The sequence below is a fragment of the Trachurus japonicus genome, chromosome 24, assembly GCF_045865225.1.
Source record: "Trachurus japonicus isolate A0001 chromosome 24, Traja_1.0".
Taxonomy (NCBI): Eukaryota; Metazoa; Chordata; class Actinopteri; order Carangiformes; family Carangidae; genus Trachurus; species Trachurus japonicus.
The window spans coordinates 12,322,569-12,342,889 of record NC_140930.1 but is presented as its reverse complement, the minus strand read 5'-3'; the positions used below and the strand labels follow the sequence as shown (position 1 = coordinate 12,342,889).

General features: G+C 43.3%; 1 protein-coding gene across 2 annotated transcripts; it reads right to left on the bottom strand.

Moving 5' to 3' along the window:
- Positions 1–250: 250 nt before the first annotated feature.
- prep (prolyl endopeptidase) lies at positions 251–17,459 on the bottom strand. Of its 2 annotated transcripts, XM_085771116.1 has the most exons (17): positions 17,246–17,459; positions 14,983–15,088; positions 14,196–14,275; positions 8,705–8,822; positions 8,290–8,364; positions 7,331–7,464; positions 7,015–7,145; positions 6,531–6,740; positions 6,185–6,306; positions 5,958–6,063; positions 5,318–5,509; positions 5,024–5,221; positions 4,534–4,637; positions 3,425–3,656; positions 2,982–3,113; positions 2,689–2,845; positions 251–1,319 (listed from the first exon to the last, which is right to left on the bottom strand). In XM_085771116.1, the coding sequence occupies exons 2-17, from the start codon at positions 15,037–15,039 to the stop codon at positions 1,025–1,027; spliced, it is 2,343 nt and encodes a 780-aa protein (XP_085627242.1). In that variant the 5' UTR covers positions 15,040–15,088; positions 17,246–17,459; the 3' UTR covers positions 251–1,024. The 2 variants fall into 2 exon arrangements, with proteins under 2 accessions (XP_085627242.1, XP_085627243.1); XM_085771117.1 differs by lacking the exons at positions 14,196–14,275; positions 14,983–15,088; positions 17,246–17,459 and having other exon boundaries at positions 8,705–8,909.
- Positions 17,460–20,321: the final 2,862 nt, after the last annotated feature.

Below are 20,321 nucleotides of genomic sequence, written 5' to 3'. Positions count from 1 at the left end.
AAGCACCTGTTGAAGAGTAATAACTTGAAAAATGAAAATTAAATTCATTGTCTTTTTTTTTACTAATCCAAGAAGCACCAAAGGAACTGGTTTGTCTTTGAAGAATATGTTGAAATAAATATGGATCTGTCAGAAAAAAACCCATCTTGTTTTACAGTAAATTCATTAATATACAGTTTAATTTCCTGACTGTATGTGACACAAAAACACAAGTTACTTCTCTTAAAAAAAATGAACGGACTAGGATAAATCGCTGATTAAAAAGTTGTTTATTGTAGCTGTGGCATTGTGTTTTGTTCCCTTTCAAAGGTAAACAATCAGCACATGTCAAGAGGTAGAAATCATTCTCAGTCTGAAAGTAAATGTGGGGACTGATATTTGAACACACGCACTCTCACACACACGCTTGCACACACACACACACACACACACGCATAAAATGCTTAGTTTTTCGTAAGTTTCCGCTCTCGCGTCCGCAGCAACACCCGTCAGCTATAGCAGAATCGTCGCTTGCACAACACTGGTCTGGTTCAGAAATGTACGAGATGAGATCATTCAACATCCGCCAGCCTTTCCATCCTCCGCACAGACAAAATACAAATAAATAATGTGCATCGTGTTGGAGCACCCGGAGGACGCAGAAACGATCTCCAAATTAACCCCTTTGTCGCTTTGACCTCATGACTGTTAACGGCTGATTGGCTGATTCCCGATAATCGTGGCGGTAACCCCGCCTCCCTCTCCACACCCATCAGTGACGACGCAGTCGCTCAGGACTACAATCATGGCCGACAGGAGAGGGGTTCGTTAGCTGTTAAGTGCTGTACGTTGGCTTCTAAGTGTAGTGTAAAGTGCAGCCAGAGAGCTCCTGATGGGTGTGGTGGTGGCGGCTGGGTTGTTGATGTAACGTTTAAAGACCATGGGAACAGTTGGTATGAACAGTATAATCCAAAGATGTTTTGTGTAACTGAAGAAAACATAACAAATACAAAGAAACAAAACAAAAAAAACACATGCAGACTGGTTATTTGACCCAGGAGATGTTGAGACAGCGAGCGATGAAGGCGTAGGTGTCGGCCACCTCCTGGATGACCTTGCTGGTGGGCTTGCCGGCGCCGTGGCCCGACTTTGTGTCCACGAGGATGAAGAGGGGGTTCGTCTGCTTGGGGCTGCGGCCGACGATGTGCTGCAGCGTGGCGATGTATTTGAGGGAGTGGAGCGGCACCACCCGGTCGTCGTGGTCGCCCGTCAGCAGCAGCACCGCGGGGTACTGGACCCCGTTGCCCTCTGGGATGCGGATGTTGTGGAGCGGGGAGTATCTGGGACACGGGAGAAGTGGGAAGTGAGAGCTGGCTCCACATCAGCTTAAAGAACAAACAACCTGAATGATGCTGCTGATAAAAAACGCTGTTATTATCATTCAACCTGCCTTTTAATTAGTTTATCGTTTTCTTTCATTGCCATGAAAAGGTTTGTTATCATTTCCCCAAACTTCCATCATTGATCATCACACATCTCATATAATAAAACTGCATTTTTTAAAAACCATGTTGAAAAACCAACAGAAAAAAGTTTAATTGATTATCAAAATTGCTGCCAGTCGATTTTCTGTTGATAAATTCAATTAATAACTTTTTAGGCTAAAATGTTGATTTTTCCTCTCACAAAACTCAATAACTAGCTGCGTTTACACGGGTCCAAAAATACAATTTATAATCAGATTAATAGGTCAATCAGATTTAAAATGCCTCATGTAAACACCTTAGTGGATCCAATTCACCTGGATCTCAGCTGGGGCCATGTATACACAGATTGAATGTGGATCGCTTTATTTAGCGTTCTTGTATACAGATCGAATAAGATTCATTTAATCTGACAATCAGATTGAGGAAAACACTGCATGTAAACGCAGCTACTGTCTCAGCTTCATTGATGCATCTGGTCTGAAGTTTTCCTGGACATGTCTCTGCCTCAGCTCTAATGTCACAGTTAATTAATGGCTCTTAATTTGATCATCAAAATGAGGTTATATGGACAGATGCTAGAATTAGAAATGTGATAAATTTTCTATTGGGTAGTCAGGGGTCACTCAGGCCACGTCGGAGGCTGTTTGGTTAACAAGATCCTGATTATATTTAAAGGGATAGTTCAACATTTTGGCAAATTGGTCCATTGCCATAATCCCTATAGTTATAGCAGTAGGTTCGTTACCTTTATTTGTCTGTGCAATGTGTTTTTAGAACGGCGGAGCAGAGCTGCGAGCTGCTCAGAGCTACGCTGCGGAGGCTAATGGGATTTCTTGGTTTCCCTCATCAAACTCATCAAATACACAATTCAACAACTCCAAAACGCTCTGGTGGACAAGTTGTGACCTGCACATTCACCACGCTATGAGATAATAACAGAACGTTACGAGACAGAGTTGTTTTAGAGGTAAATTCATGCAAAACCACAGATGCGCGTTCCTGTCGGGGGCAGTTTTTCAGCAAGCAGTCTCTGCACTTACCTTGTGTTGATCTTTCTTTATTATTTTGTTATTATTGCTCATGTGTTGCGTTTTATGTTATTTAATTTTTCTCATGTTCAAAATTTTAAAAAATCATATCATTCAATCAATAAACAGCACATCACCAGGCATTTAAAGATGAATGCTTCATGTCGTATGAATTCAGCCGCTCAGCCACCTACTTCATGAGCCAGTCAAACTGCTCTTTGTCCTCTGAGCAGCCGAAGTCTGTGGTCCAGGCGTGGCCGATGGTGAACTTGTGGAATTTCAGCATGTCCATGACGCCGACCTGAGCGACGGCGCAGCCAAACAGCTCGGGCCGCTGGTTCACACAGGCCGCTGAGAGAGGAAACACACACACACACACACTGTCACATCACAGACCGACGACGGAGCAGCACATGCTCCGACTGCTGGAGGTTGTGTTTACTTTGTTTACTTGTTACCGCTGAGCTTCACCCAGCGGCGCACGTACCTACGAGCAGGCCGCCGTTGGAGCCTCCGTTGATAGTCAGTTTGGAGGAAGAGGTGTAACCCTCCTTGATGAGATATTCAGCCGCACACTGGAAGTCTGTGAAGCAGTTCTGCTTGTTGGCCAACATGCCAGCTGGGAGAGAGGAGACACAGAGGCGGTCAGCGAGAGGTTTGTGCTGCTTTTACAACAAACAAGATGATTTGATTGAGCATGAGACAAGAGGATGATGATGATGATGATAATGATGATTATGATGAACTCTTTTGTTTCTGACATTCTTCCAGAAGCCTACACAGCAGCTACAGCGAACAGTCATAAGAAACCTGCAACAGCATCTCTCAGTTCATCCTGTTTATCCTCTCACGCGGTTGAATGATAAAACCACAGTAAGTTTGGTTTATGTACGTACATGTTCAGACGTACAACAACGTGACTTGTCTCACCTTTGTGCCAGGTCTCCCCGTACTCTCCTCCCCCTCTGATGTTGGCGACGGCCAGGACTCCGCCCAAGTGTCTGACGAAGATGAGTCGGGAGACGCTGTAGCTCGGGGTGATGGAGATGTTGAAGCCTCCGTAGCCGTAGAGGAAACCCGGATGGGAGCCGTCCAGTTTGATGCCCTTCTTGTGAACGATGAACATGGGGATTTGAGTGCCGTCCTTTGAGGGATAGAAGATCTGGGGGAGAAAAGAAAAAGAAAAAAACAAAAAAAGACCCAGAGACGGAGACATTAGGACTGAAAACTGAGCCAAGAATCGTTCAAGGACGAATGAGGCTGTTTTGGGATTTTCATCCGTCCTTGTGTCTGAATCAGAGGAGAGTAGAAAGAAAATCTTGTCCTTTTTTCTGCGGTGACTGTCCCCGCTAGAAGTAAAATAAAATAGATTCTGAGAAAGTGTGTTTCCAGAACTGCAGCGTTTACTGGTCTTTTATAAATAAAATTATAAAATGTCGCAATGAAAATGGCTCCAGTCACGCTTCAACAGACCGAGAAAGGTTTGTCCAAGTCGCAGCAAACATCTCAGCTGGAGGTTTTTTCCCCTCTTCTTCCTGACAATTTGATTAATACCCATCATACACTGGGTTAGTGCTTTAAGAAACTCAGTCAATACGGCTTTCATGGACAAGTTGATGAAAATGTTTTTCCCAGGAGAGATGAAGAGTGCTTTACATACATCAGAAACAGAAAAGACGGCAAGGATGTCTTGCTGAAAATGGAGGGAATACAACCAAGTGTTAAAGGAATAGTTCACCAAAAAATGAAATTCAGTCATTATTGACTGTTTAGGCTGTAAAAATGTCCTAAATGACATCGTTTCGAGTAAACTCTGGACTATATCCCTTCAAGACACTTGGATTGCAGTGGACAAGCAGTATGGAGGAAAATTACAAGGTTTTTGTGTAGTTTTTTAAGGACTCTTTTGTGTCGGGCGCTATTGACTCATATAAAGATTTCGTTGGACTATGAACCGGCCCCCCGGGTCTCCAGATGCACTGAATTTCAATTTTTGGTGAACTATTCCTTTAAAGTAAGTATCCAATGATCTAAGTTACCTGGGTGGTCTGATAGTCGGAGGGGTTGAAGCCTTTGACCGTGACCTCTCTGAAGATGTGGGGCTGCAGCGGCTCCTTGGTCAGGTCACAGTGGTAAATGATGGCTGGGTGGAAGAGAAGAAAACCATGACTTCATTTAGTCCTTGTATTTCTGAAATGCGATCATTTCTGCAATACATTTCTTTCATCCTCAGTCAGGGAACAATTCAGCTCTGAATTCATAATAATATAATATGCAGCAAAGAAATTAAACTGAATGTTCCGAGCACTGCAGCAATAATATCAATGTCAAAGCAAATCATATGAGCTTTATTGCTTCACGTGGTGACTCTTAAAATCATATTTCTTAGAAGATGCTATCACAGTAGCAGCTTTTTATCACAGTGTCCTTGAATATTTTACATCTGCAATCTGCACATTTTGCAAAAACCTTATGTCAAAGCTTTTTAACAGTCTTATAAAAGTCACCATGTGTTTATTGAGCTGATACCTGGAGAGAGGAAAGAGGTGAAATAGTAGAAGATCTCAGAGTCCCGCTTCCGCCCGGTGAAGCCCACCACGGAGCCGACGTCCAGAGGGAAGGTCCTCAGCTCCTCCCCCGAGCTCAGACGGTACATCTTCAACACATTCTTCACGTCGTGGAGGAAACACACAAACAGGAAGCTGGAGTATGTGCAGGTGGCGAACACTGTGGATAACAAGGCAAGGTAGCGGGTTACATTTCAATCTGAACTGATGTTTACTCCGCATCATTGAGTGTTTGTGTGACGTAGCAGCAGCTGACCGATGACGTCCTTGTCGTGTTGAGGGATGAGCTCCTCCCAGTTGCTCTGAGCGGGAGAGGCAAAGTCGATGTTGATGAGGCGATAGCGCGGGGCGTCAAGGTTGGTCTTGAACGTGAACAGCGTGCCCTCGTTGGTCACGTACTCGTACTCGGCGTCAAAGTTGTCGATCAGCTTCACCCACGGCAAAAGTCCTTCACACAAGGAGGCACGTATTTTAATCTTAGGAAGGAGCTGAACGTGGATAATAACTAGAGCCCAAACAACTTATCGATTATTAAATTAATCGTCAACTATTTTGATAATCGAATAATCAGTTTGGGTAGTTCTCTGATTTCAGCTTCTTAAATATGAATATTTCTGGTTTCTTTGTTCCTTTATGACAATAAACTGAATATCTCTTTGGTTTGTGGACAAAACAAGACATTTGAGGACGTCATCTTGTGGTTTGGGAAACACTGATTGACATTTTTCAACATTTTATTGACCAAACAACTAATCAATGAATCGTTTAAATAATCAACAGATTAATCGATAATGAAAATAATCGTTAGTTGCAGCCCTAATAATAACACATAAACCAACACTATATGTGCAGCTTAAAAACGTCATAGATAAATAATAATAAAGATGCAAACATACCTGTGATACCCTGAGGAGTGGTCTCAAGGTCACAGTACCACAGTCTGTTGACTGGGTCACAACCTTCCCTGATGGACAGCAGCACGTATCGCCCATCGTCTGACACCTGCAGGGCAAAGTCAGTCTCTTAAATGTAGCCAAAAGAGCTAAAACAAATCAAACAACACGTGAGGTCTTTGATGATTTATCTTTTTTTTTTAAACCAAGAAAAAACCTTCCAGACGAACCTCAGCTCCACTCATCCATTTGGAGTGGTCGGGGAACTCGGCGCAAAGCACGTCCTCCGACTGCGGAGTCCCCAGCACGTGGAAATACAGCTTCTGATACAGGTTGGTGGATGTTTCAGTGCCTGACAGAGACGACAAGGTTTAATTTTCAACACTGCCCCCTAGTGGTGGCCAGATGTGAGAGTTCAGGAGACGTGAAGTGGGCGTAGATTTCAGAAACAACAGTGATAAATCTAAGCTGCGAGGGCAGAGGGTGACAACAAAGCTATGACACCTAAAAGCAACATTTTTTTTAAAATTATACTCTGAGGGATGGTTTAGATTTGAGACACCATCATGACCTCACCGTCGCTCTTGCCCTCTTGGTCGGGGTAGGAATTGTAGAAAAGCCCCTTCCCATCGTGGGTCCAGGACATGCAGCTAAACTTGACTCGCTCCAGACGATCCTCTAGCGGCTCGGCCCCCTCAACCCGCAGGAACCTGATCTCCACCCAGTCTGAGCCGCTGGCGCTGGTGCCGTACGCCAGGTACTCCCCGTCCTCAGAGAAAGCATAACCTGACAGAAGAGGAGCAGAGAGACAGGATATTAGAAGAGACAACAAGGAAGTTAACAGTCTTAATGTAGCTGGAGGAAGCTATAAATAGCAGAGTACTTTTATACACCACAGACTTAAAATTCAGCTTTTAACCACATTTCTTGCATCCATGACAATTCACCAAAGCTGTAAAAATAAAAGCGCATGCATAATGTTTGTTCCTCATCGTGCAATATAACATTGACTATCAGGTGATTAAAAAAAATCAAATACAATTCATTTTTAGTCTTTTACCTCGCAGGGCAACTGTCCCATCATCAGAAAATGTGTTTGGGTCTAAGAAGACTGTCGGCTCAGCATCCAGGCTCTCCTGCACGTACATCACACTCTGGTTCTGGAGACCTGTGTTGTAGAAGTGAAAGTACCTAAAAATAGAGAGGGGAAATTATTCAGGTGAAAAAGATCTTCAAAGATCTGAGAAACTACATTCAGTCATGTGAGCTCAAGAAGAACGAAAACCAGGATTCTCAGTATTACTTTGCCGTGAAATCCCACAGACAGTGTTTCTGTTGCCCTCAGATGTCAACTAAACCTGACTGCGTCGTCTCACCTGCTCCCCCTTTTGAATGGACAGCTGTACTTGGGGTAGTCGTACAGCTCTGTCATGCGCTCCTTGAACAGGTCTCGCACATCACAGCGCTCCAGAAACGGCAACGTCAGCTGGTTCTGGGCGCTGACGAAGGCCTGGCAGGTTGAAGACACAGTAAGTTACAACACACACACCGAGAGCGGCGGCCTTTACTCATTTTCACACCAGACTGGATGCGGTCAGTTCCCAGAAACCTGATGTAGCCGATTTATCTGAGTACCTCCGCTGAGTAAATCCGGAATAAGTGTTTTAGTTGTTCACATTTCAGACCAAAGGGAGGTTTTGTGTTTTACTCAGCAGAGTTATCCAGATCAGTCAGTGAGCCGGCTTCTTGGAACATGCACCCGGTGATAGCATCAAAACATTAGGCTTGGTGGTGGATCGTCATGTCGTCTGCCTAATCTTTATTAGAAGGGCACAACGCAACCAAAAACAACATTTTGAAAACACAATGCAGGACTCCAGACTAACTTTTAGTAATAGTACTTTTTTTTTTACTTGGAGCACATTGGGCCCTGACTTAAAATTTTAGTAGTGCAAGCAGAAAATGTAGGGGCATACACTGTAAATCCACTTGCAAAGCAAATATTCACATTTCCTTTTCATTCATGATCCTCGCACACACTGGCCTTCCACCTGTGATGACAGCTATCGGATTCTTTGAGTCCCCCTTACACATTTCACCAGTATTAAAATAAAACAAAACAGCAAATTTACTGGTTGCTTATGTAGAAGTAGATGATAAATTTACTTGCATGGTCTCAAATTTATGTAGGAACAGCCTGGAGGCCTGCAATGGCAAGCTACTTGAGCTCTATTACAATTATAAAATAACTGTACACGTCTATTACAAGTATTATCAAGTGCTATGCTTAGTTACGTAATGGGAGTGATTTCAAGGCTGGTTAAGATGTAGTTACCTGTGTCTTCTCACTGTCCGGGTCCTCCAGCCAGCTGTATGGGTCTGGCACTTTGCAGCCATGGTACTTATCCATCTAAGACAGGTGAGACAGGTGTTGAAATGTGAACCATGTTGGGTGTGGCAGCCAAAAAAAAACATGCACACACATATGCACAGACATCCAAGCCAGTAACCAAAAATAGCCAGAAAATGTTAGCCAGTTAGCTCAATTTGGGATTCACAGTGAGTTTCTCAGTCAAACCGGCAAAGGCCGCCTCAGCATTTGTCAACACAAATCAAGTCTTGGGTGCTGGCTAAGCTAACTAGCACGCTAACAAAGCAGGCGCTCGTTTCAATGAATGAAAAAGCGTGATGATTAAGCATCCCGGCTTATTAGCACGCTAGGCTAAGTCAGCTAGCCTTGATTTACTTACAACTGCCTCGTCGCGGTAAGCCTGAGGATACTGAAAGGCCATTCTGGAGGTCAGTTTTCGGGCGTTGCGTAAGGAAAGGAGCTGCCTCAGAGGGTGAAACGTCGGCTTTGAAATGACTCTGTGGAGCCAGAAAAGCATCAAGTTTAAGGCGCTGCAGCTTTTTGGCCGAGGAGCTGACCTGCTTACACACAGTCAACGAGCACAGCGAAGAGGGAGCAGCGCTGACCGCTGCTGCTGCCACAGCGCCCCCCGCCGACGGCGGAGGAGAGCACAGCATGGTAAACATACTGGACAAGGACAATGTAATGTGTAAATATGACCTAGGAAAAACTTACTTAACTATTTAGGCAAGTCAAATCTGGGCAACTTCCTTTTTGTTTGTTTTTTTATTTGTTTTTTAAATTTCTTTTTCTTTTTCTTTCATGCATATCATATATACACATACACACACAAAAGAAAAACAAAACATACCCTCTCATGCATACATATACTGATTAATACAATAGTAAATGATGTTACTAGTCATCGAATCAGTAATAATAACATAACACAAGTATCAAGTGAGTAATGGAAATGAAAAATAAAATGTTTGTTTGTTTTTTTTAAATGAAAATTTCTATTTGATTAGAATGTAATTATTTATTTTAGCCTGCTTCTATTTTTATTGTTGTTTGCCTTTTATGTTGACCTTGTTGTGAAGCACTTAGAAAAGTGCTGTATAAATAATAATAATACTCAAGATTTCAATGCACATAATTACAATTTGTATACAATGCAACAAGGAAATTAATTAAACATTGCTTCACTTTTAACCTTATTCAGTATTTTCCATGCATGGAGTAAAGCAGTTAAAGCAGAAGTAAGCGGAATGTTTGTGTTAATATAAGTCTTAAATAGTTACATCTTCCGACGGCAATCACTTACATAGAGTGTTTGGTCTGAAACACGGGTCTGTCAGTCACTCTGCTCTGCTGTAAGCCGAGGAGAAAACTTTCCTTGTATCCTACAACCTTTATCCAATGAGGAGAGAGAACGGCATAAAGGGGCGGTCCTCTCTGTGTGTGCAGCCAAGGGATGCGCGTGAATGTGGTGACGTAGGGACGAGGGCGGGGACTGCTAACTCCATCGGCTGACAAGGAGTTAGCCAAAACGACCAGATCGCTTACTTCTGCTTTAAATTATAATTTACCAAAGATTTTAGTTGTTTACAAATAAAGCGTCTATGATTAATTAACTTTCTGTTTAACATGTTCCTGTGCCTAATTCAGGTTAAGCTGCTTTGAATAAAGGCTTTGTATTGAAAACTGCTGCAGCAGATTTGAAAGTTTGGTTAACTGTGAAAGATGAGTTGATAAACTCACGAATGCATGCAGTAACACATGACTCAACATGATCCAGCATAAACAGTGTGTCTATGAACAATTAAATGACTTTTATTTTTGGGGGATGGTTCCTGTTAGAAAAGTTCAAGATGCAGTCCAAAGATGAATCATATCCAACAAACCAGGCTGATGTAACTGACTTAGAAAGTGCTGATAGTTTTACAGAAATATGAATAAAACTTAAAGTATCTACGGCACTGTGGTTTTACCATTTCAAAGGGGAAAAAAAGACAGTTTTGCCATCAATAGTAAGGTTGTAAATAGTGATGTTGCAGGTATAGTCAAAGGTTATCAGAGTCCACCGGGAATCTCTATCACCAGCCCCTTATCTATATGTGACAGAAAAGGAGAGAGGTCAACCCCTCAGTCTTATTTCTCTCTCCTTGTCATCCTCCTCTGCTTCCTGCCTCTTTCACTTTAATCAATCAGTCCTGAGTTGACCATCATTATCATGGCACCTATATGCTTACACAATGACTGATAGCAGGAGATAACACACACTGAGGTAGCACATACGTCGGTGAGTCGCTCAACTGAAGTGAGTGATTCATTTGAGCTTCTCCCAAAAAAAAAAAAAAAAAGGATATCTGTGATTTTGGACTTTAGCTCTGAGTTTCTCTAAATGTAGAAATACGTGTTTCCATCAGTCGTTTATGTTATCAAATGGTTATTTACTGACGCTATCTTGTCGCATGTGCAGTTGCTGTGTTGCTCTACTACAGCTATGCAGATAAGAGCTTTGAAACAGGTTTAATTACACAGCAAGCGCGTCTGCTGAAAAGGAAACACATTGTTTGGATACCGCAGCTGATCAGACAGTCAGATGTCTTCCAGGAGATTCCACAGTGTTGTTACTTTCTGATTTGGCCCCAAGCGTGACAAGAGCTGCCACGCCACTGAGCCGGATTTGAACCACTGGCATCCTCTCATGTGTGAATGCAGAGTGAGTGAAAGTGGAGAAAGAGAGGATCTGAGTGCAGGTGGAAGGAAAAACAAGAAATGCTTCGTCCGTGTTGTGAAAAAAGGAAAAGAAAAGAAAAAAAAAAGTGTTGGACATGTTTGTAGAAGGTGGAAGTTTTAGGGTCAAAGGATGCTCCCCCCTCCCCCCAACTCCATTCTTCTGCTCTTCCTTACGTCGGGCGCAGGAATACCCCTCCATGCAAGGGAGATCTCTTCCTGTTTGCCTGCTATGTCAGGCTCAGATATGGGTCACAGAACCATTGTCCTCCGACGCCTCTGTTTCCCTAAAAAAAGGGGGGTGGGAGGGCGAGGAGGAGGAGGTGGGGGGGCACTGACAGTTTTTGAACGTGTTTGTGCTTGTATTGAAATATGGAGTTTCTTATGCTCACAGAGTGGGTGGGTTCATGCAGTTGAGAGTTTGACATAACCCAGGGCTGGGCCGGAAGTGTCCATGCGTGAATTAGACCCCCCCTCCCCTCCCCCTCCTGTTTTCCTCCATTTGTCCAGAGCCAACAGTGATCTGCCCCCCCCCACACACACACACACCCCCACCCCTCATGGTCGGAAGCACCTGTCTCTGCTGCTGCGAACAAAGAAGGATGACCACCTGCTGTGTCTCACTACACAAGGTTACTACGAGGTTAACTCATTGATAAATCTCCACCACGGCTTCGCTCCTGTGAAGCTACGCACTTTTTTTTGTTGTTGTTGTTGTGTTGTTTTCATTTTTCCACCTCTTAAAAGTAATTGAGCAGAAAGAAAGTTGCTGATCGCGCCAATCAGAGATGAGTAGACAAAACATTAAAATTCTTGTTTGACAGCTTGGTACATCAAGATGAAACACGGCACCGAGAAGTCCTTTCTTGTAAGCTGACACACGTTCGCATCAAACTGTGTGATCATATTTGGCCGAGGTTCAACAACCTGTTGCCCTCTTGTGCTTATTTAGATATGAATCAGAGTTTTGTAACATGGAAGTTTCTAAATACTTGAAGTCACTCACATGTGAGTCTGAGGTCAGCAACGACCAGCAGGCAGCAGCTTAACTTACTTTTGATTATTAATTCATTTAAAATGTGAAACATTAGTTGACTTTATTTAATTTCCTGTTGTATAATGCCTCTGCCCTGTATTTACACCTTCGCTCCTTTTGTTGCTTCTCATTCCTATAGACAGTCTGTCAGTCCAAACCTGAAATATCTCCACATGGATTGTCATGACATTTTTGATTCCCTATGATGATAGGATCCCTCACTTCTCAGTCCCTGACTTTAGGCAAAGAGTTGGTACTTCCTGGACAAGTCATTACTCACACATACAAGCTATATATATACATACACACATCTAGAAATGCTTACAATCACACTTGTAGTCAATTTGGAGTTGCCAGTTGCATGTCTTTAGACTATGGGTTGAAACCAACGTTGGCACAAGGAGAACATGGAAACTCCACACAGAACAGACCCAGACCCGGGGTTCGAACCCAGAGGCAGCGGCGCTAACCACTGCAGCGCTCAGCAGCAGCAGTGGACACGAGCCTCCTTACTCAGCAGTTTCACTTCTTACAGATAACAATGATGCATATTAAATTGCATTTACTGGACGTGACTGTTTTCACCAGCGTTACGTGCTGCCTGTCTGTTCTCCTGTTTTAACATCTCACCAAATTGTCTGAACTGTCACAGTCCAGTCACAGTCCTTTAACTTCATAATAGTACACCAGGGGGGAGGGGGATCCCAGTGTGACAAAACAATACACAGGGATGCTTTTAAATACAGAGATCACAGGGGACAGCTTCCTGCCTGTTTCTCTCATTCGGCTGTCATTAGCCAGGGTCTGGGTGGGATAACAGTCTCTGCTCTGTCCTGTCCCACGTGTGATGTGGCGGAGGGTCAGTCCAACCTGTCCCCCTCACATGTCCTCAGACAACAGGATGTTATTGAAGGATCCAGGCGAGGAAATTACAGCGCGCACAGAGGAAGGATGTGATTGGTGCACAAATTATAGGAAATGCTAAATGCATTTGTCATCATGCATCACGTACAACAGCGTGTTTGCTGTGAAGAGGTGAAGTCGGTTCATGTTAAGAGGCCGCGCGAAGCTTCACAGACGCCGAGACCGAGGCAAAATACAGTGACTAACATCACGTGTTGATTATTGACAAAAAAGAAAGCATTTATTTTTATTTGAGCTGAGGAAACAAGGCCAGTGTTGTCCACCGGTGACCTCACCGCTCTCTGTTTCTGCACGACAAGCCATGCAGCATCTAATGAGCTCCTGTCGCTATCTATTCAGACACCCAGTCACGATTCCTTTCAGCAGAAACAGACACATAATAAGAGCCATGATAAGGCCGAGTCAATCAGCCCTGAGGAGACGCAAAGTTTGTCATTGTTTGTGCTGATGATGTTGAAAAGGAAAAGAGAGCACTCAGGTTACCCAAAGCCGACCTGGTGAAAGATCCAGGAATAAAAGCACAGTTTTACCAAAACACAACTTTCAGGTGTGGAGGCTTTGATTGCTTGTGCACGGCACGCACTGTTGTTGTTGCATTTGCACCGACACTGCAAACCACAGGTAATTCAAAGTCGCTTCAGTGAAAAGAAAAGCTGATGTCATATTGACTGAAAATAGATTTTTATCTTCCTGTCAAAGCGATTTGTATCTCTCTGTCCTGGTACTGTGCGTTCCTCCTTGTTCAACTTGTCAGTGCACTGACTCTTCCCATTAGTCTCAAGTCTAACCACAGATTGACATCACTTTTGGGACACAGAGACACTCTTGGACACATAAGGATGTGCGTGTTTTTTTTTGTCTTAATTATTTCGGCCAAGTGGAAACAACTAAATTTGTTCCACACTGACTGGAGAAACCGGGCCGAAATAACACACGTTTCACCCTTGTCATTACACAAACACACACCACCAATGTGCGTCTGTCATCTCGTCCTTTTCTCTGTCTCGCCTTTGAACCTCACCTGCTTTGTTTTCTAGGTTTGTCCAAAAAAAAAAAAAAAAAAGGAGGAGGAGGAAGCCGGGGGAGAAAATAAACGTATCGCTTGCGTGCAGACGGATATTACCCTTTTAAAAGCAAAACAAATATGTGTACGTGCGTGCCCTGTAATTTTGCTGTTGACATGTGCACTTACAGTGGGGATCTGGGACCCTGGTAATGACTGGGGCAGGTAAGACTGGAGACAGGTGGAGGATAGTGCTGTCTGACTGGTCCCTGGAAGACAAGAGAGTGTGTGTGTGTGTGTGTCTCGTTGTGTCTGCATGTGAAGCGTCAGTGCAGACTGAAATGTGCAGACAGACACGGTGGCACCTGGTGATGTCATTGATGTTGTCACTGAGTGGCAGTAAAGTTGCTCTTCTATAGTGGACGCCATTCCTGAACAGTCAACCCCAAACCATCTAAAACACACTGCATTGTCTCCTTTTGTGTGCTTGCTCAATGAGGAAATTACAACACGCGGTCCAGGCACTTCACTGAAAATATCAAAATCTTCCTTTCCAAGTATTTTCAAAACTGTCGTATCTTCCTTCGTCATCATGATAGTTGCAGTCACCCTGCTCTGTTGAACATGCTTCACTTGATTCCTTTGTCCGATTAAGGTTTATCAAAAGCGGAAAAATCATATTTGTTGTACTTGTCGGTTAATGATTGAACAATTATCAAGGTGAGGTTTATGTCAGTATCGGTTACTGCGGTGTGAGAGACGGTGGAGAAAAGCACACTGTAAGGAATGTATTTATACATATGCGTGTGCATATTGCATCAGCTCCAGCAGGAGTGACAGTTGGTCTTCCTGTGCGTCTTTATTTGGGATATAAGGGAGGAAGTTGTGTGTGCATGTGTGTGTGTGTGTGTGTGTGTGTGTGAGAGAGAGAGAGAGGGAGAGATAGAAAGAAAGAGAGAGTTAGGGGAAACTTTACCCTGTGCCAAAGTGTGACAGCATGGATCGGGTTCACCTCTGTTTGTTCAGTAGCCATCCAGAAATATGGCAGGAATCTGAGAACGGCCGGGTGGATTGAGCTGCTCCTGAGAGACACACACAAGTGGAGAGTGACGCACACACACACACACACACACACACACACACACACACACACAGAGAAAGAAAGAAACGTGTTAAAAAAGTGTATCATGTTGCTCCTATTTGCAAAAATCATAAGCTCAAAAAGCTCCATTTTCTTTTTGCATATACGCTCTCCGACGGACATGTGAGGGAGAGTTGTGTGTTTGTTTGTGTGAGTGACTGTGTGTGTTTGTAAGTTTGTGTGCATCCTTCCCGGATGACGCGTCTCACTGTTGATCATTACTCCGGTCTGCCTCAGTAATCAGGAGGAAGACAAAACAATGTGAGCAGCTCTTTAATACAGTCAGGTGTGGCTCCTGGGGGTCGGACACTTCCTCTGCTGTGCAGCTGCCCACCTTTAGAAGTCACTCAACCCTGTGCTCAGTGGGAAAACACTACTTTTTAAACCTCAAGGCGTCAATTTTTAATGCTGCTCCGCCTTATTATTTAGAAGCGACAGTCAGAAAATACAGAGATTACACCAGCATCGGTAATCCATTGACTATCACTGATAGGTTTGATAGGACTGTGGGAAAAAAGGAAACACAAATGCCTGAAAAGGATGTTTTTTTTAAACAGTATAATGAAATCAAGGGTTTAACCACAGTGGGTCCAGTTCCCAGGGTCGGACGGGTGTTTGAATTAACAACCATAGGTTTACATTGAGCTGAACCATGAATGAGAATGGGCGGATTGGCAGCATGTGTATTATTGTTGATTTAATTATCAATGAATTCAATCAATTGAAAACCGCCTTGAGATACAGCCTCTGAGGATACATCCAAAACAGAACAGTAAAATCAAGTCAACATTGCTGCTGACAGTGGTGGTCGCTGGCATTTTATCCAAGGGGATTGGATAGAACATTTCTATTGAGAAAAGCCAGTGAAAATGATCCCAAAGTGGTACAATGTCACAGCACAGGTTGTCAGTGCTGACGTCCAAATATACTGAAAATAATATAAATAAAAGGTTGAAAACTCAAAACCTGTTAATTTCTGAGTTTGGCTGTTCACCTCAGCACTTTGAGTTTATCTAACATATTATGTAACAAAGGCCAATTATTTTTCACATTCAAACTCAATTTTACTTTGTTGTGTTCTCAACTTTGAGTCAGATCTGTATTCTATAACCACATCAAAGGTCCAGTTTATAAATGAGCATACATTTAAAAATAAATAAATAAATAAATATTAGCCAAGCTTTTACTTTATCCCTCATAGAAACCTTTGCTGCGCTGTTCCTAGTCATTTAAGCCCGGGAACATTCTTCCTCAGTATCACTAAAATGACTCAAGTGCTCCACACAAGAAGGGGGAATGTCTGAATCACAGACCGGTCTTCATCATAGTTTGCATTGTTTTGCGCCTGACAAAAGAAAAGGAGAAGGCTGTCTGACACCTCACAGACATCATAACAGACAGGAGACATGGCAGCCTCCTTGTCATTTTTCATTTTAGAAAACAAAGCGGGAATTTGAGGGAATGGATCAATCAGTCGATTCTATCATTATTACATTATTAGCTCTGTAAGTGATGAACAGGTCAAACTTGTATTTGATAAAGTCGGTAGTTGGCACTGGCACTTTTAATTTCCGCAATAAAGTGATGAACTGACAGTCAAGTTTCAGGACTCACTTGTTTTTGCTTCAGTTGTTGGCACAACTTCACCACATCAGCCGCCTCTAAGCATCATATCAAAACCAGTCACACCACCGACCGGGAAGGTTCAAAGTCATGAGTCAGTGTATGGCCAGAGAAGGAGGCCAAAAACAATATCTGTTGTGACTAGATTTGCTAACTTTGGCACATGACACGACAACTTTGCTCTCTTTGTAACAAGTGAAACAAAAAAAACTCTTGCGAGATGAAGACTCCAGAAACAAACTGCGGTTTCCAAGGCCACAAATGAAATCCACCTCCACTGCTTGTCATTATTTTGGATCGTAACGTCGTTGTGGACGTGTAGGTGAACAGCCGTAAACTGATCATGCATGTGGTTATTGTAAAAAGGAAGCTATTGCCTGCAAGAAATAATATTTACGTCAGATTATACAGAATATAGTACATTATATCTTCATGTAATCGTGTGTGTTCAACATAATCCATCATCACGACTCACGGACATTTATGCCGTGGGGGTCAGATGAGAACAGTGACAGAATTTGCGCCTCATCTCTGTGGGTGGTTTTGTCAGGATTTGAAAAGACATCTGTTGTGAAGCGCAGTAGCATTCCTCTTAGCCCCGAAACCATGATAATAACCCATGGCCTGTCAACAGGAGATCATCCACCAGCTGAGTCGAGGTGGTTGGTGGACTAAGTGGGTGGTGGCTGGTGGCTGCGGCGCTGACATTTATTCCCGTTCCACACCTGAAATGGAAAAGAGAGAGAGGGAAAGATGGAGAAAGACAGGCTACGTCACTGTTTTTCTGCTCAAAAACATATTCATTAAGTCCATAATGCCCCCGTCATGTCAGTAAAGCATAACAGACCTCAGCCGAGCTGTCAAAAAAAAACGGAAGAAATGCATGTGCCTTATGAGCAATTTCTCAACCACAACCCGAATAGTGTGCAGGGTTGTGCATGGTAAAGGAAATCACTTAAAGAAACATGAAATGGACGGGGAGGGTGACAGGGCTGACAGGCTGATAACACCGCGGGTCGGCGGGGGGAAAAAGTGAGTGTGACATGGGTGAGAGTATAAGGGGTGGGGGATGTGACAACAAGATGGTTGTGATAGAATGCGAAATATTTCTCCTTGAGTCGGCCATAAAACTTTTAACAAAGGTGGAGGTGGAGGCAGCGTCAAACATGTCAGTTGTAATGGGTTATAAAATGGGCTCAGTCTCGGCCATCTCTGCCTTAGATCATTGCCCGCATCCTCGGGGAGGTGACAGAGAAGGAGTGGTTGCCTTTAGTCCTGCTGCGAGAAATGACCCTAGGCAGGTACAGACTCCAGCGTGGAAATTACAGAGCTAAAGCCCACCTATGCCATTTAACAGAGGCCCCAGAGGCGGTCTAAGCTCTGTGTACAAGCTGTGTCTATAGCTAGCTGCGGACACTCACTCACTGATAACTACCTTTCAGGTTACTGTAAAATGCAAATTTTATTTACCCACTGTGAAGTTGGTCCCAGCGATAAAATTCTCTTATTTCTTTCTCTGTTGTTTCTAATGCAGGATTCAAAAGTTGCATTTAGAAAAATTTAAAGGGGACATATTATGCAAAACTCACTTTTTCATTGCTTTAGTATGTGTATTTGCGTATCCAGAGTGCCTCCTCACCCCTTAAACGTAAGTTTTGACAACTACGCAACATTTTGTAAACTGCCATAGTCAGAAAATGTGTCTCTTAACAAGCTGTTTTAATTTCACCCGGCTTATTACATCACAAGCCGGGTGATGTGAACATTCACGCCCTCGCTCCCATGGTTACCTCAGCTACCAAAGCGAAGGTTCTAAACCGACCGTTTAGAGCAGGGCTGTGAAACTGGCGTGTAGAAAACCCATCTATGCTCAATCTTTTGTTTTTTCTGACCAAAGCATGTTATTTACATTACTTTTAGACATCAAGGTACCATGTCAAGAAGCAGAAATTAGCATAATATGTCCCCTTTAAAGATTACAACTTTTTCAGGCGGGGGAAAAAAAAAATTGATCTGAATAATCCCAAGAGGCACTCTGTAGGGACTATTTTTTGTGAGAAAGTAGTTTCAACAAAGACCGTTCAGTGCAAGGACACTCAGTTCACCTTCCTTTTCTGGAGAAGGAAATCTCACAAAATCTGAACAAATAAGAATGAAAGTATATGGTGTGCACATCTTTTGAAAGGAGAAACAGCTGATGTGTTCTCTTACAAATTAAACGTTGCTATTCTTAGGCAATAAAACGAACCCTTGCTCAATTCAGTAGACTCCAGTGTTCTGTTGCTACAGCCTGGCCTCACCTCCTTGGTCTGTTACAGTGGGACTGTTAGCTTAAAAGGTAGTTAATGTGAACTAACTTTAGCTACAGTAGATGCTGTGGTGTAATTTACATAACTGACCAACAATAACTCATCTTGCTGCTCAGTGAAAGTTCACGTAAAGATAATTTTAGAGGCGGTGCATTATAGGAAGACGACTCAGGCAGGGACACATGAATTTGCAGAGGAAGGGTGCGAATCGATGCGTAAAAACATTTCTGCACTGCACAAGTCATAAGCGTACAGAAATGAGAGTGAAAGAGAGAGAGAGACGGTGGCAAAATAACAGAAAGAAACAGATTCTCGGGTGAGTAGTGAGTTCAGTCAGAGGCCGAGCTGAGCACAAACAGGAGGTGAATTCACACGGTTGGGAAAACTCTCAGAATTTACTGTGATATTGCGATTTCTTCACAGGTCTCGTTGCTTGCGTGGCCTCGGTTTTCGTTAAAGATAATATGCAAAAAAGCCAATTCCAGTGTCAATCATAAACATGTCTTTTATGGCTGTTTTGCTGAAGTGATTACATGAGCATGTTCATCATCCTGTCATTTAAAGAATGGCATGTCAAACACCATGCAGCACAACACAAATTCCAATCAAGCATGCTCACACTTTAAAAAAAAACAAACAAAAAAAACATCCAGCCACACATAACCAAAGTTCAGAGTTCAATCTCAGGCCCAGAGGCCTCAATGCCACTCATACGAAAAGTGCGTGCTGTGTTGTTAAAGTTGTGGATTAGTCACAACAGTGCGTACAGGTAATAGATGTAGTGGAGAGACAGCTCAGATAGAGAGGCATTAGAGGGGAAGAGGAGGAGGTGGAGGAGGAGAGGAGAGCGAAGGCTGAATGGAAGGTGATGAATGATATGACTGACGGCCAAGAGAGAGAGAGAAACAGTGAGAGAGAGAAGTGGATTTTAAATTATATGGTGACTCATGTCAGCAGCTGTAATTAGTAGCTTGGTCAGGTGTGGTGAGCGGGACAGGAAGCATGAAAAAGAACGGACATAACACCACAGGAGCTGCAGCAGCAGAGTCTGTGAGGAAGCGAATCAGCTTGACAGAGCAATATGAATTTCCCCAAAGCAGAGAAAGTGAAGGAGAAAGAGCGTGCGCTAAGCGGATAAGCAACGCGCGAGACACACACACACACAAAAGGCTGTTGTTCACAATATGTCGTGTGTCAAGCGTGCGGATGATGGATCTGGAAATTCAGACGGTTCTTGGCAGC

What these genes read in the sequence shown, in the direction of transcription:
- prep (XM_085771116.1), bottom strand. Translation starts at nt 15,039, where the DNA reads ATGGCTACTGAACAAACAGAGGTGAACCCGATCCATGCTGTCACACTT. An exon ending in CGGACAGTGAGAAGACACAG is followed by an intron (nt 7,465 to 8,289) that starts GTAACTACATCT and finishes TCAACCTGCCAG; the next exon opens with GCCTTCGTCAGCGCCCAGAA. An exon ending in CACTCCTCAGGGTATCACAG is followed by an intron (nt 5,510 to 5,957) that starts GTATGTTTGCAT and finishes CCTTGTGTGAAG; the next exon opens with GACTTTTGCCGTGGGTGAAG.